The 26,283-nt window shown below is 52.6% G+C and overlaps 1 protein-coding gene across 1 annotated transcript in view; it reads right to left on the reverse strand.

The window, feature by feature from the left end:
* LOC124790164 (brefeldin A-inhibited guanine nucleotide-exchange protein 1) overlaps positions 1-26,283 on the reverse strand; it is a 281,977-nt gene that overhangs the window by 157,537 nt on the left and 98,157 nt on the right. The window contains exon 8 of the mRNA XM_047257760.1: positions 12,609-12,843. Within this exon, the coding sequence (XP_047113716.1) occupies positions 12,609-12,843 (235 nt within the window). The remainder of the gene's footprint in view (positions 1-12,608; positions 12,844-26,283) is intronic.

Here is a 26,283-nt window from a genome sequence, read left to right on the forward strand (position 1 = left end):
GGCGGCGGCGGCGGAGGGGGAGAGGGGTCCGGCGGCGGCGGCGGCGGAGGGGGAGAGGGGTCCGGCGGCGGCGGCGGCGGCGGAGGGGGAGAGGGGTCCGGCGGCGGCGGCGGCGGCGGAGGGGGAGAGGGGTCCGGCGGCGGCGGCGGCGGAGGGGGAGAGGGGTCCGGCGGCGGCGGCGGCGGAGGGGGAGAGGGGTCCGGCGGCGGCGGCGGCGGAGGGGGAGAGGGGTCCGGCAGCGGCGGCGGCGGCGGAGGGGGAGAGGGGTCCGGCGGCGGCGGCGGCGGCGGAGGGGGAGAGTGGTCCGGCGGCGGCGGAGGGGGAGCGGGAGAGGGGTCCGGCGGCGGCGGCGGCGGAGGGGGAGAGGGGTCCGGCGGCGGCGGCGGCGGAGGGGGAGAGGGGTCCGGGGGCGGCGGCGGCGGCGGAGGGGGAGAGGGGTCCGGCGGCGGCGGCGGAGGGGGAGAGGGGTCCGGCGGCGGCGGCGGCGGCGGAGGGGAGAGGGGTCCGGCGGCGGCGGCGGCGGAGGGGGAGAGGGGTCCGGCGGCGGCGGCGGCGGAGGGGGAGAGGGGTCCGGCGGCGGCGGCGGAGGGGGAGAGGGGTCCGGCGGCGGCGGCGGCGGAGGGGGAGAGGGGTCCGGCGGCGGCGGCGGCGGAGGGGGAGAGGGGTCCGGCGGCGGCGGCGGCGGAGGGGGAGAGGGGTCCGGCGGCGGCGGCGGCGGAGGGGGAGAGGGGTCCGGCGGCGGCGGCGGCGGCGGCGGAGGGGGAGAGGGGTCCGGCGGCGGCGGCGGCGGCGGCGGCGGAGGGGGGAGAGGGGTCCGGCGGCGGCGGCGGCGGCGGAGGGGGAGAGGGGTCCGGCGGCGGCGGCGGCGGCGGAGGGGGAGAGGGGTCCGGCGGCGGCGGCGGCGGCGGCGGCGGAGGGGGAGAGGGGTCCGGCGGCGGCGGCGGCGGAGGGGGAGAGGGGTCCGGCGGCGGCGGCGGCGGAGGGGGAGAGGGGTCCGGCGGCGGCGGCGGCGGCGGAGGGGGAGAGGGGTCCGGCGGCGGCGGCGGCGGAGGGGGAGAGGGGTCCGGCGGCGGCGGCGGCGGAGGGGGAGAGGGGTCCGACGGCGGCGGCGGCGGAGGGGGAGAGGGGTCCGGCGGCGGCGGCGGCGGCGGCGGAGGGGGAGAGGGGTCCGGCGGCGGCGGCGGCGGAGGGGGAGAGGGGTCCGGCGGCGGCGGCGGCGGAGGGGGAGAGGGGTCCGGCGGCGGCGGCGGCGGCGGCGGAGGGGGAGAGGGGTCCGGCGGCGGCGGCGACGGATGGGGAGAGGGGTCCGGCGGCGGCGGCGGCGGAGGGGGAGAGGGGTCCGGTGGCGGCGGCGACGGAGGGGGAGAGGGGTCCGGCGGCGGCGGCGGCGGAGGGGGAGAGGGGTCCGGCGGCGGCGGCGGAGGGGGAGAGGGGTCCGGCGGCGGCGGCGGAGGGGGAGAGGGGTCCGGCGGCGGCGGCGGAGGGGGAGAGGGGTCCGGCGGCGGCGGCGGCGGAGGGGGAGAGGGGTCCGGCGGCGGCGGCGGCGGCGGCGGCGGCGGCGGAGGGGGAGAGGGGTCCGGCGGCGGTGGCGGCGGCGGCGGCGGCGGCGGAGGGGGAGAGGGGTCCGGCGGCGGTGGCGGCGGCGGAGGGGTAGAGGGGTCCGGCGGCGGAGGGGGAGAGGGGTCCGGCGGCAGAGGGGGAGAGGGGTCCGGCGGCGGCGGCGGCGGCGGCGGCGGCGGCGGCGGCGGCGGCGGAGGGGGAGAGGGGTCCGGCGGCGGCGGCGGCGGAGGGGGAGAGGGGTCCGGCGGCGGCGGCGGTGGCGGAGGGGGAGAGGGGTCCGGCAGCGGCGGAGGAGGAGAGGGGTCCGGCGGCGGCGGAGGGGGAGAGGGGTCCGGCGGCGGCGGCGTAGGGGGAGAGGGGTCCGGCGGCGGCGGCGTAGGGGGAGAGGGGTCCGGCGGCGGCGGCGGCGTAGGGGGAGAGGGGTCAGGCGGCGGAGGGGGAGAGGGGTCCGGCGGCGGAGGGGGAGAGGGGTCCGGCGGCGGAGGGGGAGAGGGGTCCGGCGACGGCGGCGGAGGGGGAGAGGGGTCCGGCGGCGGCGGCGGAGGCGAAGGGGGAGAGGGGTCCGGCGGCGGCGGCGGCGGCGGAGGCGGAGGGGGGTCCGGCGGCGGGGGCGGCGGGGGAGGGGGAGAGGGGTCCGGCGGCGGCGGCGGAGGGGGAGAGGGGTCCGGCGGCGGCGGCGGAGGGGGAGAGGGGTCCGGCGGCGGCGGCGGCGGAGGGGGAGAGGGGTCCGGCGGCGGCGGCGGCGGAGGGGGAGAGGGGTCCGGGGGCGGCGGCGGCGGCGGAGGGGGAGAGGGGTCCGGCGGCGGCGGCGGAGGGGGAGAGGGGTCCGGCGGCGGCGGCGGCGGCGGAGGGGAGAGGGGTCCGGCGGCGGCGGCGGCGGAGGGGGAGAGGGGTCCGGCGGCGGCGGCGGCGGAGGGGGAGAGGGGTCCGGCGGCGGCGGCGGAGGGGGAGAGGGGTCCGGCGGCGGCGGCGGAGGGGGAGAGGGGTCCGGCGGCGGCGGCGGCGGAGGGGGAGAGGGGTCCGGCGGCGGCGGCGGCGGAGGGGGAGAGGGGTCCGGCGGCGGCGGCGGCGGAGGGGGAGAGGGGTCCGGCGGCGGCGGCGGCGGCGGAGGGGGAGAGGGGTCCGGCGGCGGCGGCGGAGGGGGAGAGGGGTCCGGCGGCGGCGGCGGCGGCGGCGGAGGGGGAGAGGGGTCCGGCGGCGGCGGCGGAGGGGGGGGAGAGGGGTCCGGCGGCGGCGGCGGCGGCGGAGGGGGGGAGAGGGGTCCGGCGGCGGAGGGGGGGAGAGGGGTCCGGCGGCGGCGGCGGCGGCGGAGGGGGGGGAGAGGGATCCGGCGGTGGCGGCGGCGGAGGGGGAGAGGGGTCCGGCGGCGGCGGAGGGGGAGAGGGGTCCTGCGGCGGCGGAGGGGGAGAGGGGTCCTGCGGCGGCGGAGGGGGAGAGGGGTCCTGCGGCGGCGGAGGGGGAGAGGGGTCCGGCGGCGGCGGAGGGGGAGAGGGGTCCGGCGGCGGCGGAGGGGGAGAGGGGTCCGGCGGCGGCGGAGGGGGAGAGGGGTCCGGCGGCGGCGGCGGAGGGGAGAGGGGTCCGGAGGCGGCGGCGGAGGGGGAGAGGGGTCCGGAGGCGGCGGCGGCGGAGGGGGAGAGGGGTCTGGAGGCGGCGGCGGCGGCGGAGGGGGAGAGGGGGCCGGCGGCGGCGGCGGAGGGGGGGAGAGGGGTCCGGCGGCGGCGGCGGAGGGAGGGAGAGGTGTCCGGCGGCGGCGGCGGAGGGGGGGGAGAGGTGTCCGGCGGCGGCGGCGGAGGGGGGGAGAGGGGGGAGAGGTGTCCGGCGGCGGCAGCGGAGGGGGGAGAGGGGTCCGGCGGCGGCGGCGGCGGCGGCGGCGGCGGAGGGGGGGGAGAGGGGTCCGGCGGCGGATGGGGGGAGAGGGGTCCGGCGGCGGAGGGGGGGGAGAGGGGTCAGGCGGCGGCGGCGGAGGGGGGGGAGAGGGGCCCGGCGGCGGCGGAGGGGGAGAGGGGTCCGGCGGCGGCGGGGGCGGAGGGGGAGAGGGGTCCGGCGGCGGCGGCGGCGGCGGAGGGGTAGAGGGGTCCGGCGGCGGCGGCGGCGGAGGGGGAGAGGGGTCCGGCGGCGGCGGCGGCGGAGGGGGAGAGGGGTCTGGCGGCGGCGGCGGCGGAGGGGGAGAGGGGTCCGGCGGCGGCGGCGGAGGGGGAGTGGGGTGCGGCGGCGGCGGCGGAGGGGGAGTGGGGTGCGGCGGCGGCGGCGGAGGGGGTGTGGGGTGCGGCGGCGGCGGCGGAGGGGAGTGGGGTGCGGCGGCGGCGGCGGAGGGGAGTGGGGTGCGGCGGCGGCGGCGGAGGGGGAGTGGGGTGCGGCGGCGGTGGCGGCGGAGGGGGAGTGGGGTCCGGCGGTGGCGGCGGAGGGGGAGAGGGGTCTGGCGGCGGCGGCGGAGGGGGAGAGGGGTCCGGCGGCGGCGGAGGGGGGGCGGCAGCCATAGGGGGCAGAGGCCAGTGGTTGTTTCAGACATGGGGGCGGGGGCGGGGGTGGGGCTGTCATAGGGTGCGGCGGCCTAGGTGGGCGGGGGGCAGAGGCCAAGGGGGGCAGAGGGCGGCGGCCAGTGGTTGTGTCAGCCATGGGAGTGCGGGGGTGGCAGTCATAGCGGGGTGGGGGCGGCGGCCACAATGGGGGGGGCGGGGGGTGCCACGCGGGGGGGGGGGCGGTGGCCACTCGGGGGGGGCCTCTCGGGGGGGGGGACGGCCACTCGGGGTGGGGGGGCGGCCACTCGGGGTGGGGGGGCGGCCACTCGGGGTGGGGGGGCGGCCACTCGGGGTGGGGGGGGCGGCCACTCGGGGTGGGGGCACTAGGGGGGGCAGCAACTTGGGGGGTGGGGGGCAACTTGGGGGGGGCAATTTGGGGGGGGTGGGGGGCAACTTGGCGTGGGGGTGGGGGCAACTTGGGGGGTGCAATTTGGAGGGGGTTGGGCGGCAACTTGGGGGGGGTTGGGCGGCAACTTGGGGGGGTTGGGCGGCAACTTGGGGGGGGGGGGTTGGGCGGCAACTTGGGGGGGGGGGTTGGGCGGCAACTTGGGGGGGGGGTTGGGCGGCAACTTGGGGGGGGGGGTTGGGCGGCAACTTGGGGGGGGGGGGGGGTTGGGCGGCAACTTGGGGGGGGGGGGGGGGTTGGGCGGCAACTTGGGGGGGGGGGTTGGGCGGCAACTTGGGGGGGGGGGTTGGGCGGCAACTTGGGGGGGGGGGGGTTGGGCGGCAACTTGGGGGGGAGGGTTGGGCGGCAACTTGGGGGGGGGGGGGTTGGGCGGCAACTTGGGGGGGGGGGGGTTGGGCGGCAACTTGGGGGGGGGGGGGTTGGGCGGCAACTTGGGGGGGTTGGGCGGCAACTTGGGGGGGTTGGGCGGCAACTTGGGGGGGTTGGGCGGCAACTTGGGGGGGTTGGGCGGCAACTTGGGGGGGTTGGGCGGCAACTTGGGGGGGTTGGGCGGCAACTTGGGGGGGTTGGGCGGCAACTTGGGGGGGTTGGGCGGCAACTTGGGGGGGTTGGGCGGCAACTTGGGGGGGTTGGGCGGCAACTTGGGGGGGTTGGGCGGCAACTTGGGGGGGTTGGGCGGCAACTTGGGGGGGTTGGGCGGCAACTTGGGGGGGTTGGGCGGCAACTTGGGGGGGTTGGGCGGCAACTTGGGGGGTTGGGCGGCAACTTGGGGGGTTGGGCGGCAACTTGGGGGGTTGGGCGGCAACTTGGGGGGTTGGGCGGCAACTTGGGGGGTTGGGCGGCAACTTGGGGGGTTGGGCGGCAACTTGGGGGGGGTTGGGCGGCAACTTGGGGGGGGTTGGGCGGCAACTTGGGGGGGGTTGGGCGGCAACTTGGGGGGGGTTGGGCGGCAACTTGGGGGGGGGTTGGGCGGCAACTTGGGGGGTTGGGCGGCAACTTGGGGGGGTTGGGCGGCAACTTGGGGGGGTTGGGCGGCAACTTGGGGGGTTGGGCGGCAACTTGGGGGGTTGGGCGGCAACTTGGGGGGTTGGGCGGCAACTTGGGGGGTTGGGCGGCAACTTGGGGGGTTGGGCGGCAACTTGGGGGGTTGGGCGGCAACTTGGGGGGTTGGGCGGCAACTTGGGGGGTTGGGCGGCAACTTGGGGGGTTGGGCGGCAACTTGGGGGGTTGGGCGGCAACTTGGGGGGGGTTGGGCGGCAACTTGGGGGGGGTTGGGCGGCAACTTGGGGGGGGGTTGGGCGGCAACTTGGGGGGGGGTTGGGCGGCAACTTGGGGGGGTTGGGCGGCAACTTGGGGGGGTTGGGCGGCAACTTGGGGGGGCATTGCGGGGGCGGCCACTGCGGGGGCGGCAGCTACTGGGAGGTGCGGCCATGAGGGGGGGGGGCGATGGCCAAGGATTGGCGATCGTGGTATCATGGGTGGCAGCCTACAGATGTGGGGGAGGCGTCCGTGTCGTCGGGGGATGGAAGATGGGTGATCTGTGGGGCAGATGTGGAATGGGATGTGATGGGCTGGTGGGGGCGGAAGGGGTCAGATGGGGGACAGAATGGGGGCCGATGGTGGGCAGAAGGGGGTGTGGCAGTTGGTTAGCTGAATGGTTTAAAAGAGGGTGGATAGGACCAAACTGCTAAGTCATCATTCCCTACTTCTGAATAAAACAATGCGACAAGGGTGACAATAAAACAAGCGAGACCAACTATTCAAAACAGAGAGAAAGGAAAAACTACAAGAATGACGGAAGGGCAATAAACACTTAAATAGCAAAAGAGGAGAAGAATACCATAGAAACACAACAAACAGGTAGAAGAGATTAGAACGACAATACAGATTTCCATGGCTGGCTGACCATCAGAATAAAAAGGAGAAGCCAGCCACTCTGCAAGACATTAAAACCTCCACCCTAAAAGCTCTAGGGTGGAGGACACACAGGGACAAAGGACATGCAGTCAAACTTGGATCAAATGATAAGTCCCACCCTCACAAATAAAACGTAAAACTAAATCAGCCGCTGAGGCACTGGCAGATAAAATTAGCGGCAACGAGTACAGTAACCCAAGATTTCGTCACAGGGCAGTCAAAGTGGGACAGTGCACCAGAATATGGGCCACTGTGAACTGTGTGCCGCACCGACACTGAGGTGGGTCTTCACGGTAGAGGTGGGTTGCCCAAGCATGGCCAATGCGGTGCGGGCAGAGAACCACGGAGTCCCTGCAAGTGGTCCTCATCGAGGACTTCCACACATTCATCGTCTCCTTAACAGCAGACAGGTTTTTGTGCACACTGGGTTTATGCCATTTTGTCTCCCAAAGCCGAAAAACCTGGCGGCATAAAAACAACTGCAGGTCAGTTATTGGAATGCCCATCTCCATAAGAGGTTTCCGTGTAGCTTGTTTGGCCAGCCTGTCAGCAAGTTCATTGCCTGGGATTTCAACATGTCTTGAGGTCCACACAAACACCACTGAATGACTGGACTGTACTAGGGTATAGATGAACTCCTCAATGGTTGCTACCAAAGGATGATAAGTGTAGCACTGGTCGATAGCTTGTGGCTGTTCAAGGAGTCAGTACACAGAAGAAACTACTCCTCAGCGCATGAACAGATGTGCTGAAGAGCATGAGATATAGCCACCACCATCGGTGTAAACCACTTCACGGCCTCGGCACACGTCAAGAATCGAGAGGAAGTGACAGCGGAGAGCTGTGAACTGAGTCCTTTGGGGCATGTCAAAGATCCAGGTGTACGCGAGTGGACCTCGAGTATAGGTGGTAAAAGCAAGGACTCCAGTTCAGACAGAAGGGATCGGAGGCGAACTGCAATTGTAAGCCCTGATCTGGGCTGCCGAAGTGGGGGATGAACCGCCGTGGGTGGGAAGAGGAGATGGTAATTTGGGCACTCATGAGAACTATGAATGTGTGCAACTTAACTGATGAGCAGTTGTGCAATGGAGGGACTCCAGCCTCCGCCAGGACACTGGTCACCAGACTCGTCCTAAAAGCTCCGATCACGAGTCGAACGCCACAGTGGTGCACTGGGTTGAGTAAACACAATGCTGAGTGTGCCACCGAAACATAAACCACACTCCCATAGTCAAGGTGGGATTGATCAAGGGCTCTGTACAGCATCAAGAGAGTAGAGCGATCTGCACTGCAATTGGTGTTGTTGAGGCTGCAGAGGGCATTGAGGTGCTGCCTGCACTTCCACTTAAGCTGACAAAAGGTGAGGAAGCCAAGTCAAGCGGGTGTCAAAAACAGCCTAAAAATCGATATGTCTCCACTACATGAGGGGATTGTCTGTAAGGTAAAGTTCTGGTTCTGGATGAATGGTACGATGCCGAAAGAAGTGCGTAACACATTACATTATGGCTGAAAACTGGAAGCTGTGGGCTAGAGCCCTTGACTGCGCCTGCGGATGACTCCCTGTAGGTGCAGCTCAGCAACATTAGAACTAATGGAGCAGTGTGAAATGCAGAAGTCGTCTGCATACAGAGAGGGTGAGATGGACGGCCCTACCGCTTTTGCTAGATCGTTAATGGCCAGTAAAAATAGAGATACACTCAATACAGAGCTCTGCGGCACCCCATTCGCCTGGATATGGGAGGAACTATGGGAGAGACCAATTTGGAAAGTACTGAGTGACAGGAAATTCTGGATAAAAATCGGGAGCGGGCGTCAGAGACCCCACTCGTATTATGTGGCAAGGATATGATGTCGCCCGGTGGTGTCTTACGCTTTCTGTAAATAAAAAAAAAGACGGCAACAAGGTGTTGATATCTGGAAAAGGCTGTTCGGATGGCAGACTCGAGAGACACAAGATTATCAGTGGTAGAGCGACCCACCGACACATCATACGTTCCAGCAGCTTACAAAGAACGTTGGTGACGCTGATGAGCCGATATCTATCCACATCAAGCATGTTTTTTGCCAGGTTTGAGCACTGGTATCATGGTGCTCTCCCACCAGTGCGATGGAAAGGCGCCATTGCACCAGATCTGGTTAAACATCATGACGAGACGTCGCTTGTAGTCAGACGAGAGATGTTTGATCATCTGACTGCAGATCCGACCTGGCCCAGGAGTTGGGTTGGGGCAATGTGCAAGGGCACTGAGGAGCTACAACTCTGTTATAGGGTTCACTGTGGCGTGTTGTGAACGAGACGACTTTCCCTTCCATCCGCCATTTGAGAGTGCGAAAAGCTGGGGAGTAATTCTCCGACACAAAGGTGCGACCATAGGGCCCAGCAAAGTGCTCGGCAATCGTGTTTGTGTCGGCAGATAACACGCCATTTATGTTAACACTGGGAACACCTGTTGGCATCTGGTACCCAAAAACTCATTTGATCTTCGCCCAGACTTGGGAAGGTGACCTATGACACCCAATGGTCAAGACGTATCTCTCCCAACACTCCTCTTTCCGTCATTTCGTAAGTTGGCGAATGCAGACATGGAGCCGTTTAAACGCTATGAGGTGATCTGGGGAAGGGTGCACCTTATGCCGCTGTAAAGCTTCCCAACACTCCTTAATTGCCTTAGCGATTTCTGGTAACCACCAAGGTACTGACTTTCGCTGGGGGCACCCTAAAGAACAAGGGATTGTGTTTTCCACCGCAGAGACTATTGTTGTAGTTACCTGCTCAGCCAGCACACTGATGTTACCATGTGGGGGAGATTCAATGGTGACAACAGAGGTGAAGGCTTCCCTGTCTGCCTTGTTTAAAGCCCATTGGGGCAGGCATCTGTGGGCCTGAAGCCGGGGCAGTGACAGGAAGATGGGGAACTGGTCACTAGCACACAAGTTGTCATGTGCTCTCCAGTGGATAGATGGCCAGGACTGCAAACGAGAGATCAATGGCTGAGTATGTGCCATGTGCCACACTGAAATGTGTGGGGGCACCTGTATTTAAGAGGCAGAGGTCGAACTGAGATATTAAAGTTTTGACATCTCTGCCTTGGCCAGTAAGTACGGTGCCACCCCACAAGGGGTTATGAGCATTAAACTCTCCCAAAAGTAGGGAAGGTGTAGGGAGTTTATCAATTAATGCAGCCAATGCGTTCAGGGTACTGCACCATCTGGAGGAAGATATACGTTGCAGACAGTTATTTCCTGTGTCGACCTTATCCTGACAGCCACAGCTTCAAGAGGGGTGTAAAGGGGCACAGGTTCACTGCATACAGAGTTCAGGACATTGGCACAAACCCCACCTGACTCACTATCACAGTCACGGTTCTTGTAATATTCCATACAGCCATGGAGGGCAGGGGTCCATATTTTCAGTAACCAGGTTTCCTGAAGGCCAACGCAGAAAGCAGGTGTAAAGCTTATGAGTTGCCATAGCTCAACCAGGTAGTGGAAAGAAAAAAAAAAAAAAAAAAAAAAAGCCGTGATTCCACCGGAGGATGATGTTATTGTGAGGGTGGGAAGCCATCTGGGTGCAGTGGATTTCTGCAGTCTCAACATGTGGTGCTGGAAGTGCAGTGGGAAGACGTGGCCCAACTTCCAGCACTTAAGGCACCGCATAAGTGGAGAGACATATGCTTAAACGCCACACTGGTTAACCATCATCTTGACCTTTTCAGGCAATGAATCACCCTCAAAGGCCAAGACGAAGGCACTGGTAGCAACCCTGTTGTCTTCGGGTCCCCTGTTAACATGCCGGATGAAATGAACACCCCGCCACTCCAAATTGACGTGGAGCTCGTTGTCAGACTGCAAGAGGAGATCGCGATGGAAAATGATCCCTTGGATCATGTTGAGACTTTTATGGGGAGTGACGGTACCAGGAATATCACCCAGCTTGTCACAGGTGGTGTAACACTTGGGACTGCGGGAGGGGGGTGGAGCGAGGGGGGGGGCGGCGAGGAGGAGCGAGGGGGGGGGGGCGGCGAGGAGGAGCGAGGGGGGGGGGCGGCGAGGAGGAGCGTGGGGGGGCGGCGGCGAGGAGGAGCGTGGGGGGGGGGGGGCGGCGGCGAGGAGGAGCGAGGGGGGGGCGGCGGCGAGGAGGAGCGAGGGGGGGGGCGGCGGCGAGGAGGAGCGAGGGGGGGGCGGCGGCGAGGAGGAGCGAGGGGGGGGCGGCGGCGAGGAGGAGCGAGGGGGGGGCGGCGGCGAGGAGGAGCGAGGGGGGGGCGGCGGCGAGGAGGAGCGAGGGGGGGGCGGCGGCGAGGAGGAGCGAGGGGGGGGCGGCGGCGAGGAGGAGCGAGGGGGGGGCGGCGGCGAGGAGCGTGGGGGGCGGCGAGGAGCGTGGGGGGCGGCGAGGAGCGTGGGGGGCGGCGAGGAGCGTGGGGGGCGGCGAGGAGCGTGGGGGGCGGCGAGGAGCGTGGGGGGCGGCGAGGAGCGTGGGGGGCGGCGAGGAGCGTGGGGGGCGGCGAGGAGCGTGGGGGGCGGCGAGGAGCGTGGGGGGCGGCGAGGAGCGTGGGGGGCGGCGAGGAGCGTGGGGGGCGGCGAGGAGCGTGGGGGGCGGCGAGGAGCGTGGGGGGCGGCGAGGAGCGTGGGGGGCGGCGAGGAGCGTGGGGGGCGGCGAGGAGCGTGGGGGGCGGCGAGGAGCGTGGGGGGCGGCGAGGAGCGTGGGGGGCGGCGAGGAGCGTGGGGGGCGGCGAGGAGCGTGGGGGGCGGCGAGGAGCGTGGGGGGCGGCGAGGAGCGTGGGGGGCGGCGAGGAGCGTGGGGGGCGGCGAGGAGCGTGGGGGGCGGCGAGGAGCGTGGGGGACGGCGAGGAGCGTGGGGGACGGCGAGGAGCGTGGGGGACGGCGAGGAGCGTGGGGGACGGCGAGGAGCGTGGGGGGCGGCGAGGAGCGTGGGGGACGGCGAGGAGCGTGGGGGACGGCGAGGAGCGTGGGGGACGGCGAGGAGCGTGGGGGACGGCGAGGAGCGTGGGGGACGGCGAGGAGCGTGGGGGACGGCGAGGAGCGTGGGGGACGGCGAGGAGCGTGGGGGACGGCGAGGAGCGTGGGGGACGGCGAGGAGCGAAGGGTGGGGGAAGAGAGGGAGGTTGGCAGGGGGATTGTGAGAGTGCTGGAGAGAATTCTCACCTGTGTAGTTCAGTGAAAGTAGTGCTCAAATGGGGTAACCAAATACATCACGTAATGAAGGAGTTTTTGGAATCATCCAAGTTGTGAAATGCAGTAACTATATGGTCAAGTTTACGATTTGCCACAGTTTGGCAGAGGTCATTCATTGAAGTGGACAATTGGTTACTTGTCATATCCACATAGAATGCTGTACAATTATTGCAGGGTAGCTGATATACAATGGGTGGGGGGGTTATCCTACATTATCACCTGACTGGCTATGACTAATAATAATGAATTGTCAACAGTAGCATGCAACGTAAGTGCTGTGAACACCCAAAGTTCAATTTAACCGGGCATATAATTCAGTTCACAAACGGCAGAATCTTTTGTGACAGTAGTATTATCAGATAGAAACTATGGAGGTGGGAGGAAGATGGACAACAAAAGTACAGATCACTTTTAAAAGCATTTCAGTTAGTTATCATTATGTATCTACAAATATACAGTATTCTTTACTCTTTAACTAGAACCATCTTTACACAAAATTTTAAGTACAATGTTTACTTAAGAATAGTATACATGATTAAACTAGAACTGAACACGAGTTACAACCATAGGAAAGCAACAACAAGAAATTACATCGCAGGCAACAAATAAGGGTTTTTTCATCTTCCCGTCTCACAAATGTTCATTTCTCCACTCACCTTCCCTCTCGATTTAACTTTCATCATATTCTCATGTAACCTCTCATCCATATGCTCCCTTTCTTACATTTCTTTGCCCAAAACTTGGAATTCAATGATATTTCATTTGCTTCAACTGTTGCTACTACTAATCATGTTAGAATTCAACAAGTTTACTCTATTAGATGATAATTTCCTTTAAGATTATGCCTATATACGTTACACTTTTAGCAACTCTGATTTAATGGTTTTGCAAAACTCAGAGTGGAGGAATACATTTCATTGGGCACACACAGAAAACAGTTCAAGGAGAATGAACCATCACCAGCATCATCAGAATGATGATTGCAAGAAAAGGTTAAGCAAAATTTGTCTTACCTCTATCTGCATTTTGAGATGCATCTTGAACTTTGAAAGTAGAGCTAAAAATATTGCAAGAGAAAGTTCAAAAACTTCTGGGACGGATGAAACTCCATTCTTGGAGAGAGCAACACACAAGTACTGTTTTATGGCCGTAACAAACATTTCGTTTGCACGAAAAACTGGACCAGCATTTTGCAAAATAGATAGTAACAGATGCAATGAAAGAATCTTTGAACGAAGCTCATGTGATCTGAAATATAAATTCATCAAATAATATTCTTTACAAATCAAACATATGTACACAAATTGTTTCTAAATGTTTTTCATTTCAGTATTACATTAGAAGGAGTGAAACAACATCCACATAAAAAGCACAATATACAGTATTGTTTCTCAATATTGAAATATAATATTTACAGTGGAAGCAACCAAGAATGACAATGTTGGGGAGAATTAGATGGAAATAAATTATGGAACTTCACAGTTAACTTGCAAATCATATATTCTCAGAACACTTTGGCCAATGGCAGTAAATGATTTCTCCACTCATGTCAATCCTCATTACGTGAAGAAATTTTAGTTCGTAGGCTGTGTTCACATGAGTGGAACATTAATGGAGAAGTAGCTACTTGCAGCTGCACAATGTCATTGCTTGCAAGCTGGATCACCAATAATAGGACTGCAATCAGGCAACAGGAGCCACAGTGCTATGGGCTATGAGAATAAACCAAACGCTTCACATGGGCAGCACAGCAGGAGAGCAAAAAGGAGCCAGCTCTGTGAGCAGAGAGACCAGTTTGGGACATAACAAGACAAAATTGCTCCCCTTGCTACATTTTTACTCCTTAAATAAATAATATTTTTCTGTTTCTCTTTACAAAATCCAGTGTTATAATTTTATAGCCCCAATATTTTCTTTCAAAAATGTATAAATTTTCTAAAATAACACATTAGTTAACGAAATATCCAAGTTATAATACCGTCAAACGGGGTGATTTTGGACACCGGGGTGAATTCCGACAGTATGGCTTATTTGCTCTTTGCCACTGCATAGAAACAAAGAGTTACTTATTTTAACGTCCATGAGCTAGTTATTTTAAGCACAAGATTGCATTTATCGCTCTCCACAACTCTTATTTTGCGTCAATTGTTTCCCTAGAGGTGTTAAAAATCCATGCATTATCGTAAAGTGGAAACTTTCTATTGTTGCGCCGAGCGGGAAGTTATTGTAACTGTAATTGTCGACGCGCTCTGTAGCTAACAGCATTGAGACAATTTCTGTACAAATTTGTCTAGTTCCTCATGTAAGGTTATAAAATAATGACAGTTTTTGTAAAACTGTGTACTGTGTGGGGTGATTTTGGACAATGCCAAGAACGTATAAGAGCAGGAGAGGTGCTACAGTATGGTGTAATTATGACGCGGAACTTTTAGATAAAGCTGTTTGTGATATTCAGAGTGGTAAATTATCATACAGAAAAGCATGTGATTTGTATGGTATATCTAAATCAACCCTACAAAATAAAGTGCAAGAAGCACATCCGAAAAAAATGGGAGGACAGCCAGTGCTAAATAAAGAAGAAGAAATGTTGAAGCAAAGTATCTTGAGGGCTGCACATTGGGGATTTTCCTTCACTAAATGGGATATTAGATATGGGATATTAGATATTTAGTTAAAGGTTACCTTGATAAATCTAGCAGAATAGAGAAGAAATTCTGTAATATCTTGCCAGGAGAAGAATGGGTGCATTTATTCCTCAAACGACAGTCAGAAGATCTTTCAGTTCGCTTAAGCAAAAATATTAATGAGCTCATGCAGAAGTGAACAAAGAGACTGTTTATTTAAATTCTTGCAAAATAAAAACTTATCTGTAATATATAAAATTTATTATAACATTCCATATCACTTACTCCTAACAAAGGGCTCCTTTAAAATGTCACCAAACTCAAATAAAAAGCAAGTAGAATTTTTTTTAAAAAAAGGCAGTAACTGTCCGAATTCACCCTCTATATACTGTAACTTCGGACAGAGATTTAAAAAACACGTGTCCAAAATCACCCTAATCCATGGGGTGATTCGGACACTTTATTAACTTCCTCAGATAAATATACCTACACACACACTTTCTGGTTCTGGGATATTTTATTCGTTACACATAAACCCCACCACTTCCATAACAATCAATTTAATCTAACAATATATACGAAAGTTACAATCAAAATAATGACAAAACCATCCGAAATCATCTTGTTTTGCCATCTGCCTCCTTAGAATTCATTTTTTTTCACTTTTAACTAATTACCATTAACATACGTGAATATAATCTGCATTTTCATGAAAGAGAAAGGATGGCCCTCAGTTTTGAAGAATATAACACCAGATCTAATTTTGTGCTTAGTTTTATGTATGACATTGATTTTCCAATTTTTTTCGACTATTCCTAGTTAGTATCTTTTGTTATAGGGTGAAATCAGTAATTGTTTCGTAACTTAAATTCTATTGTTGATGTATAAACAAATAGAAATTCTGTACTAATTATAAATGTGTGGAGGAACAACTAATAGTATTCTCAAAGGATCTATTTGGTTCTATTTGAAAACATGTTAGCACAGTCAGTGCTTAATTAATTCCAAAGAAATTAACAGTTTTGTCTAAACTATTGTTTGCATTACGATATATGTTAATTTCATCATTTAAACAAATAATTTGGCCTAAACCTTGTAGTAGAAGAAACTGTTAAAAGGAAAGAATTTCTCAATGTATTCAATTAATTTAATGAGTTGAGTTTTAATTGCAATTTCTGTAAATTTAACTTCAAACCATGTGTAGTTTCAGTACCTATTATTGTGAGGATATATATAGGTCCGATTTTTGGTCCTGAGTCAGTCAGTCCACAGCCGAGTTTCAGACGAGGAGCCTGTATTGGTTAGAACAACAACAATGCACCTATGAAGTATGTGTGACAAAATTAGGCCATGTGTTAAAACAGTGACAGTGTTTGTTCCATATGTACCTTGTTATTCTTCAAGAACTGTTTGGTGAGGTTTTTACTGCTAGTAGATGTTCAGTAGTAAACTACTGTAGCAGTATGTGGATGTTCACCTGCAAACTATTAATGAGGCTTATCGAAAGTTAAACATAGTGCACTGGCCATATTAAACATGTATATAGGGGGGTTGTGAACAGTGAAAGTAAACGACTGTGAAATGCAGATGTGCACCCATCAGCTACATCATTTAAAGTAGTCCTGTTTGACTTCCCCACCCCAATTTTCAGCCAGTATAGCAACGCAGTACGTCAAGACTGAGAACAACAAATGAAGAAAAAAAAAAAAAAAAATGCGGACCACCACAGTGTCTTTGAAAATCCTAATGCACAAGAAAACTTCCATGTTGCAAAATAGAAGATACAATTTTTCCAATTTCAGACTCTACAGCTAATTAATAAAGATAAATTAACTGCCTAAATTGTTTTTGTATGTTTTATTTTTGCTGCCTTTTAAATAAATATCTAAAATCTAATATCTCTGTTTCAATATATTTTAATATCTGGTCTAATCACGTCTACTATATATAGGCAGCACAATAGAAGCTACAGTCAGTTCGAGAAGAACATTGAACCAAAACCGATATTATGTTATTTGTTTTAGTCACATAGTTTGTCTATAGTTAATTTTCAGCATATACCGTTCAAGTTGTGGTTGATCAGTCAATACACATAATTATTATATTAGTCTTTGCCACTTGTAAATCTGTGAGACCATTCATAATTAATTTAGTTTACTAATCTATCACAAAATTGATGTTAATACATTGGAATCAAGTTGATCATTGAAACAGAGCTTGGTATTAATAAACGTGACAAGAATGAATATTAAAATCTACAGTGTCGATTACGTTTATTTAATACTTGTTTACAACAAGTGAGATGACAGCATTGCACCTGGAATTGTTTGAAGTACGCAGAAGTAACCCCAACTTTGATATGGAAGTGATGGACTATGTTGTAGCCTTCTGTCTAAACTAACATACAGAAGCAGCTAAACTGAAGATTCCAAGTTACCAATATTGAGATGGGAACTCAGCTCACATAAATGGAATAAAGTGTGAACACATTCCACGGCATGCAAAATTAGGTGCCTCATTACCTCTATCCTGCTTTACGTAAAAGTAAAACCTGTGCACAATTCTTGTGTGAATGTCTCACTGCAGTTTTAAGTACAGGAAATGGTACAGCTGAAATGAATGAACAGTGGTACCACACACCGCACCTTAGCAATAGGTTGTACTTACAATTTATTGTGATTTAATTTCATTTATGACATTTTACATGCAATTCAGCCAAAAGGGTGAAAAATTGTAAATTTTATATTGTGTTAAGATATGTCACTAGTGATGGAGCAGTTGGAAGGCAGACTAGATTATTGTAGAAGCGGGAGAACACACAAGATTGAAGTGTTAGACGAGAGTAGTGCTTGGGGGGGAACAAAAGATACTTTGTCTGGGGAGATGGTGGAGTGAGCAGATCATGCTAGTAAATGGTTGAGTAAAAAATACTCTGGAATGAAGAAATGAAGGAAAGAAGGACAATTAGGGTTTAATGTCCTATCAACAACTTTGTCATTAAAAACAGAGCACAAGCTCAGAATTTTTCAAGGATGTGAAAGGAAATTGGTCATGAGTACTTGAGATTTATAACCATGTTGATTTGAAACTCTAAACTAAGAGTCGGTCAGTTTAATCAAACACACTTATTCTATCTACTTACATTTAACAAGCTCTGCAAACGAATTTGATTAACGTTAATAAGAAGAATGAACTGTTCAAGATTGGCCTCTAAGTAGCTATTTTTTGTAGCCAATGATGTTATTCCAAATGTGTCAGAGCTCAAGTTCCACACCCAGGGTGTTAAACAAATCTATAAATTATTTGTCTAAAAGATGGAGTTCAGAAGGTCACAAAAATCAAATAACCAAAGGGAGAAGTTGAAGGAAGAAGGCTTTCATTCAGCCCCTTGTTGACCAATCCAGTGTGGCAGTTGAAGATGGCAAAATTAAAGCTGAAGTTTTAAATTTCGGGTTCAAGAAATTATGCATGCAGGAGAATTGTAAAAACATACCATCATTTCACCAACAGCTGACTGCATGGACAACATAGTAATACATATCCCTGGCATAGGGAAACAACTGAAAGATTTGAAAGCAAAAATGTCACTAGGTCCAGATGGCATCCCAATTCGGTATTACAAAGAGTACTCTATGGCATTGGCCCTCGCCTAGCTCGCATTTATTGTGAATCTCTCATCCAGCACAAAGTCTCGAGTGACTGGAAAAATGCCAGGTAACTCTTGTTTGTAAGAAATTTGTTTTGTTTTGTTTTAGGGTGCAGAAACAACTATGGTCACAAGTGCCATGTCTGAATCACAGAACACTAATACAAAAGAGGAGTTAGAAACAACTAAATGAATATTAATGGTTAAAAAAAGGGCATTTGATCAGTAGTGTATTGTCAAAGGTTGATGACAATTAGCACAAAGTGGCGGGGGATCACCACTTTTGGTGATGGCTAGAATGATAGCACCCAATGTGCAACCTAATCTAAAATGAAAGGGCCGAGAGGATGTCGGCCAAGCCACTGGGAGAGGTTTAATTGCCCAGAGCTTGTTCGCATTAAGGGAAGAAAAGAGGTGATGCCAAGGTGACACCAACTGCTGACAGATAACACAGAGATCATCAGAATGAATGGACAAACTAGCAGACTGAGGTAGGAGGACTTGGGCCTTGGCAGCAACACCTGCAGCCTGTTTCCCATCAGACCGACATGACCAGGAACCCACATAACATCACAATAGTTCACTCAAGATTGGGCAAGTGAAAGCTTTCTTGAACCTGTTGCTCTAAGGGACAGATTGTGATAAACACACAGTGGCTTTGAAGAGCACAGAGATTTGGAATGGATAACACAATTGAAAAACTTGTGTCACTGGATGTACTGAATGGCCTGATGTAGGGCAAAGAGCTCTGCTGCAAATACTGAGCAGAGTTCCAGAAGCTGATACCAAAAATAGTCGGTGCCAATGAAGAAGGCACACCTGACACCACGATGAGTTCCCCAGGAATACCGCTTAGGACACAGAGGACACCGAGAGAGCGGGTACAGAGGGTGGGCAGATAAGGCACGTGGGAGGATCAAGAAGTTTCCTTTCAAGTATGAGCCCAGGAATTTTGTGGTTTTAGCGAACAGAAGAGCAACAGGCCCAAGATGTAAAGACAGTTTTGTCAGTGGAAAAGTGAAAGCCATTGTTGACGATCCATGAGTAAAGATGATCAAATGAGGATGCTGTTCAAGGAGACAAGTCCATGGAGAACTGCAACAGGTTGCAAAATCGTCAACACAAAGAGAGCCAGAGATGACTAGTGGGAGACAGGCCATAATATGGTTAATGGCTATAGTGAAGACGACGACACTAAGGACGGAATCCTGAGGCATCCTGTTTTCCTGGATAAAGATGTACAGCGAGGCAGAACCCACGCATACCTTGAATACTCCGTCTTTTAAAAATTCCTGAAGGAAATTGCGCAGGTGGCCTCAGAAGCCCAACATATAGAGAGTAGAGGATACCAGTCCTCCAGCTGGTGTCATAGTCTTTCTCCAAATCAAAGAACACACCCATAGTCTCGTATTTTTGCAGAAAGCCGTTCACAACATGGGTCGACAAAGGGACAAGATGATCAACTGCAGAACGGCGAGCTCTGAATCCACATTTGCAGTGGTTAACAAATTGCGAGACTCGAGCCACAATACCAGCCGGACATGAATCATACATTCCATCACCTTGCGAACACAGCTAGAGAGAGAAATGGTGCAGTAGCAAGAAGGATGATGTTTGTCCTTACCAGGTACAGGTATGACAATGGCTTCACACCAGTATCTGGGAAACGTGGCATCTGCTCAGATGCGATTGTACATATGAAGGATAACTGCTTGCCTGCTACAGAAAGGTGCTGCAACATCCGGATGTGAATATCGTCTGGCCCTTGGGTGGAATATCTGGATGCAGTGAGAGCATGATCTAGCTCCCTCATAGTAAAAGACGCATTGTAGCATTCACAGTTCTGAGAGGGAGAATTGCATTGTTGCACAGCTCTGTCCATCAAGGGACTGGGACACAGTGCAGTAAATGTGAGGTGCACATTCTGTGGCGGTAAGTATAATGTTTGCAAGGTATTCTACCTTGTCATCACAACTGGGGAAATGTTATTCGGCCAACGTTGCCACGGAGGAGCAAAACCTCCAGTCAGCCTTGGAAAGCTGCCAGTTGGGTTTACATGTAGTTGGGGTACAAGTCAACAAATGGATAGCACATGGGAAATGTTTGCTCAAGTATGTGTCAGAGAGAACGGACCACTCGAGACAATGGGCAAGCTGGGCAATGCAGAATGGTAATAGGTGTGCATGCAGTCTGAAAGAAATATGGGTGCTCCAGCGTTAAGGCAGATGAGGTTGAGTTGATAGAGAAGGTCAGCCAAGAGGGCACATAGGTCCTGGAAGAGCTCCATAGGGGATGGTATGCGTTAAAGTAATCAAGCAGCAGAAAGGGGTGAAGGAGTTGACCGATAAGCTGGAGGAAGTCTGCCCTGGTGACACTGAATGACGGAGGGATGTGGAGGTTACAAAGAGAAAAGGTGACACAAGGAAGGAAAATGTGGACTACAAAAGCTTGCAGCTGGGTGTTCAGTGAAATGGTTTGACTATGAACGTCATCCCAGTTGAGCAGCATGTCTCTCCCATGAGGCGGAATGCCATCCTCGGGAAGGAAGGTCAAAGTGGACCAGAAAGAAGTGCGAGAAGCCAAAGCGTTCTAATTTTGCTTCCTGGAGGCAGAAAACAAGGACACTGCAATTCCAAGAGAAGCTGTAATTCCTCCTTGTGGGATCTAATGCTACAAATGTCCCATTAGAGGAGATTGCTACAAACATCCCATTAGAGGAGACTCATGACGGGAAAAAGGACGGAGGGAAAAAGGAAGGGTTGTCACCTCGGCGGGTGCCAAATGCCAGTCTTTTAAGACTCACTGCTACAGGGCGCAGAGGGTGCAGGATCCTGTTCCACGAGATCGACAGAGGCATCGGCATTTTCAGTGTGTCAACTTGCAAATTCTAGGGCAGAAAAATGGTTGGTGGTGTGCACTGGTGAAATGAAGGTCGGGTGAATTAGGGTACCACATGGTGACACCATTTAAGAGGTACGCCGAGTCAGCAAAGGAAAAGACCGTTTGCCTTTGTTTGATTTCTTGGAGTCATTGTGGTTGGTAGAGGAAGATTCAGATATTTGTTGGTGGAGGGACGTAAAAAGTCTGTGGGAGTACTCTTTCTGCCCTTTCCAGCCTGTCGGTTGTGTAGCAGGTGTTATCGTCGCCAGAGGTGAAGATGTGGTGGCTTGTTGCACAGCTGGAGGAGGAGGAGATGGGATACTATAGTGACACTGGGCAATTTTTTAACCATGCTATGGAATTTGAGGTCGCCAGTCTGCATGGCTGTGTCTTTCATGGAGTGAGATGTAGCAGGAGTGGTACTATGAGTGCCAGATGGTAACTGCAACTAGCCCACAGCTTGTGAATGACAAGGTAAGGCATTTTTTCCTTCACCTGGATCTCCTGGACAGCCTGCTCATCAAGAAACATGGGGCACTCTCTGGATGAGGCTGCAGGATAACAACTGCAATTAATACAGCACGTAGAAAGAAGCAGACAATCACCCTCATGACCATTCCTACCACAAATAACACATTTGGCCATGTTTTGACAGGACATTTGAGTATGGTTGTAACACTGACATTGGTAGCAATGCATTCGGGTTTGGAAGGTACAGTCGCACTGTGATGACTTCATAGCCTGCTATGATTTTTGATGGAAGCACTATCCTATCAAACATAAGAAAAAAGAGAGCATGTAGGCACTAAGGTAGCATCAACCTTTTTCATTACCCAAGTGTAAAAAACACCACATGAAGAATTCAACATTCAATGGGCCTCAACATGAACAGGATAGCTGTGGAGGAGTGAAGCTGCAAGCAGTTGTTGGGTTTGAGAGAGACAATTCGTCTCCAAAAGCAAAGTGCCATTAAGTAAACAAGAACAGGATTTCACAGGGCCAGCAACTGCATCAAAACCTTTCTGAATAATAAACGGATTAACCGTAGCAAAGGACTGACCTCCTTTGGTACATGATACGAAGAGGAACCAAGATGCAGCTGGGAGAGTCTTTGAATCTTTAGCCTCATTCTGTTTATGTATAGTAGACATGGACTGAGATGGTGATTTATGGCTCATTGCGAAAGAAATCCCCTATGATTGCCAGCATTTCCAACAACGTGCTCCTTCCAACTGGGAGCCCACTTGGAGGGGGGTCGCCTGCCTCAGGCCAGTATTACACTATCATATTTCTTTGCCAAAGTTAATATGTCAAATATTTATGTCAAAGAACTTTGATGGCTCCATAGGGAACTTCGTCGAATCTCGCTTGTCGTCAAATAAATATGATCAACTCTAGGGCCTCACTGTAGATTTGATCATAAAAGTCGTTCGTCATCTGTTCACTGCTATGTGAAATGTAACTGTATTGAGCGCTGGCATCACTACAGCTATTTGACGTCTTTGTAGTGTGTTTGTAAACATGGCTTCAAAGTTGGTTTGTACCTTCAACCCCCCCCCCCCCCCCTTTTTTTGAACTTGGTTTGACTAGGGTGGGGGATGAGTAAGGGGCACAGTGCATGCTATTAATTGTGTTGATGGGCAGGTGAATTACGCTGCCACTGAACAAATACTGAAATACACTCTTATCCATTCGTAAATAATTTATATATGAAGACTTGATTTCCTTCACTTGCAGCTAGCTTAACAAATTTTGCTGAATGCTTTTACTATCTTGACGTAATACCTAGGGCTTCATCCAAGTATGTTTCCTTTTTTTTCCCACAGCTTTTCTTCCAAATACACACACAATGCAATTGTAGTACTAGCAACTGCAGCACAAAATAACAAGTTGTCATACGCCATCTTGAAATTTGATGAAAAATATGACGACATTGTAATACCCCTTTTTAGCACCATGTCAAAGATCTTTGCCAAAGAAATACAATAGTTTAATACTGGCCTTATGTGACTGCTCACACCTCTGGTCAAACCTCCTAAATGTCTAACAGGGGTACATGTGAACCCTACCTGTTGACTGTGGGCTGTGAACTGTGTATTATCCAGTCATCCGTTACATGTCAAATGCATGAGCCGGCCTTCATGAGTGCACAAGGAAGAAGAAACAAGGCAGAACCTCAAATTCCAAAGCAGAGGAACAGTATGAGATGGGAAAAAAAACAGTGTGGAGAATGTTCTGATGTCAGGTTACTGAAAATTCAGAACATATTGTCAAAAAATATCTGAGATATGTTCCCAATGGGAAGGAAAATAGAATAGTAGGACAGATGGTGATGATTGGTTTGTGAGGTGCTCAACTGCGCAGTTATCAGCACCTGTACAAATTCCCAACCTTTGCTCAGTCTAAACTTGCCACTTTCATGAATGATGATGAAATGATGAGGACAATACAAACACCCAGTCATCTCGAGGCAGGTGAAAATCCCTGACCCCGCCGGGAATCGAACCTGGGCCCCCGTGCTCAAGAAGAGAGAACGCGACCACGAGCTGCAGACAGCAGGACAGACATGCAGCACGGAAGGGAAAAGATGCTCCAAAGGCTGGGCCCTGTGGTAGCCAAGCACAAACTCACCAAAGAGTGGTGAGCCCCCTGGAAGAGGGGGAGGGGGGGGGGAGGTATGTAAGAAGGGTACAAGAACAGACCCACAAATTACGGACCAATATCCCTAACTTCTGTTTGCTGCAGAACCCTTGAATATATTCTCAGTTCAAACACAATAAATTTTCTTGATGCTGAGAACCTTACGTACACAAATCAGCATGGTTTTAAGAAACCAATAGTTTGTGCAAAACTCCGCTTTCCATTTTCTCACATAATACACTGCAAACTATGGATGAAGGACTACAGGCAGATTCCACATTTCTAGATTTCCGAAAAGCATTTGACACAGTGCCCCATCACAGGCTGTTAACAAAGGTATGAGCATATGGAATAAGTTCACAGGTATGTGAGGGGCTCATAGTCTTCTTAAGTAATAGATCCCAGTATGCTCATCATGTGTACACCAGGGAAATGCGATAGATTTGCTGTTATTCTCTATATACATAAATGATTTGGCAGACAGGATGGACAGCAATCTGCGGTTGTTTGCTGATGATGCAGTGGTGCACAGTAAGGTCTAAATGTGGAAAAATCTAAGTTAATGCAGATGAATAGGAAGAACAAACCTGTTGCGTTTGGTTATAGCATTACTAGTGCCCTGCTTGACACAGTCAAGTCATTTAAATAAATATCTGAGCATAATGTTGTAAAGCAATATGAAATGGAACAAGCTTGTGAGGACTGTGGTTAACTTCAGTTTATTGGGAGAATTTTATGCAAGTGTTGCTCATCTGTAAAGGACACAGCATACAGGATGCTGGCGCGACCAATTCTTGAATAATGTTCAAGTGTTTGGCATCTTTACCAGGTCAGATTGAAGGAGGGCACTGAAGTAATTCAGAGCCAGTTTGCGAGATCTGTTACTGGTAGGTTCGAACAAAATGTAAGTGCTACGGAGATACTTCAGGAACTCAAATGGGAATCCCTAGAGGGAAGCCGATGTCCTCCTCAAAGAACACTATCAAGAAAATTTAGAGAACATACATCTGAAGCTAACTGCCGAATGATTCTATTGCCGTTAATATACATTGCACATAAGGACCAGAAAGATAAGATATGAGAAATTAGGGTTCATACGGAGGCATATAGACAGTCTTTTTCCCTCGCTCTGTTTGCGAGTGGAACAGGAAAGGAAATGACTGGTAGTGGAACAGTGTACCCTCCATCATGCAATGTGCAGTGGCTTGTGGAGTATCCATGTGGATTTCGATGTGGCGGGTGGAAACTCATGAGGCATCAAACAGGTTAGTATCACTTCAAGCTGACAGAAGGCAGGGATACATCCTTTGATCTGTGTTTGTCAAAAAATATATACTCTAGATATAGAGAAAACTGACACACAAATTTTAATAATAGTGTTACAGGAAATGTATTTAATTAGGGATACAAATAAGTGAAGAAAAGATGGATGGAAACATGAATGGTATGGTATGGCATGTCATTTACTGTGAATTGTTTCTAAATTTTGCAAGGTATTCAAATACAGAGAGAAAATCTGTTGATAAGTATTTCTTTTAATCTCATCATTTTTAATAATACTCTAGGTTACAGGACCAGCTGGAACTGAAACTGAATTAATGAGTTATTTGCCACAAACGCATAATGTACTTTTATGCAGAGAACAGTTATCAGTGATAAGTTTTGAGAAACTCTTATACTTCTCCTAATGTTCAAAGTCTACATCTCGCTTCTTCTGGCACAATACAGTAAAATTTACACAACAGCATGTTGCAAACAGACTGATCCAGTTGCAGTTCTGATCAGACCCAATAACAAGTTTTGTAATTATTATTAAACAAGCAACAAAGGACAAGACAGATCAGATATTTATGAAAATAGTCAAGAATGTGATTTCTGAAACACCAGTACTACCTCAGTGGCATTTCATAACAACAGCCATTACTGAACGTTTTGTGGTTGAAACTTTTGAAGACAAGATAAAACACACCTCGCTATACTGATAACTCTGCAGCTAAATCTAAAATAGTTTATCTAACAAATTTCATACAGATAACAATTGTTATGGAATTATTGTTTAGAGTGTGACTATAATTGACATCATAAACTGCGTAAGAAACACGATACGTGCCAGTTAACTCCACACAGCACATGGCGATAGTCTTATGTTAGGTGCACCACAGCCAATATTGTACAACCACAAGTAATTAAGTTGAGATTGTGAAGAGGCATGGTTCTCTTTCCAGCTTTAAAATCAGTTTTGATATGTTAGCTACATTTTGTATCCAGCACTATATAACGTAAAGTGCACCAGACAAACTAAAAAGCAACTCTATTTTCCACATTACAATTTTTGAACTGTATGCAGTAGGTAACTTAATTCTGAAGCATCGCAGTAACCATCACCAATAATGAGAAGAGAGTCAGTTCATTATTAAGTTATAGTGTGAAACTATACAATACAAAAGAAGCAAACTTTTTTTACCACCAATTAATTTTTACAAAATTGGATGAGAAAGCTGAATACTGGAGATATCACACACACACACACACACACACACACACACACACACACACACACACACACACACACCAAAACATATTTGTTTCTAATTGTTATACGCAAAAAGTGAAAATTTTACTGAAAAACTAACTAAATTAACACTTTGCAGACTGGCTAATTAGAGAAATGTTGGGCCAAGATGACTAATCTTTATGCCATTATTTAAATCCTTACTGGCACATGTGTATTTGATATAACTTCAAGAATAATAAATACTAAAAAAAGGACCATGCCTCAATTATTATTTTTTAAATTTACTTTAGGCCTTTTTACAGATTACAAATTTTAAACTAATGATGACAGAAAGTATAACCACCTTGAAGTGTGAGATGAGTTACTGACCAATTTCTTCCTCT

This window comes from Schistocerca piceifrons, chromosome 3, assembly GCF_021461385.2.
Source record: "Schistocerca piceifrons isolate TAMUIC-IGC-003096 chromosome 3, iqSchPice1.1, whole genome shotgun sequence".
NCBI classification, from domain to species: domain Eukaryota; kingdom Metazoa; phylum Arthropoda; class Insecta; order Orthoptera; family Acrididae; genus Schistocerca; species Schistocerca piceifrons.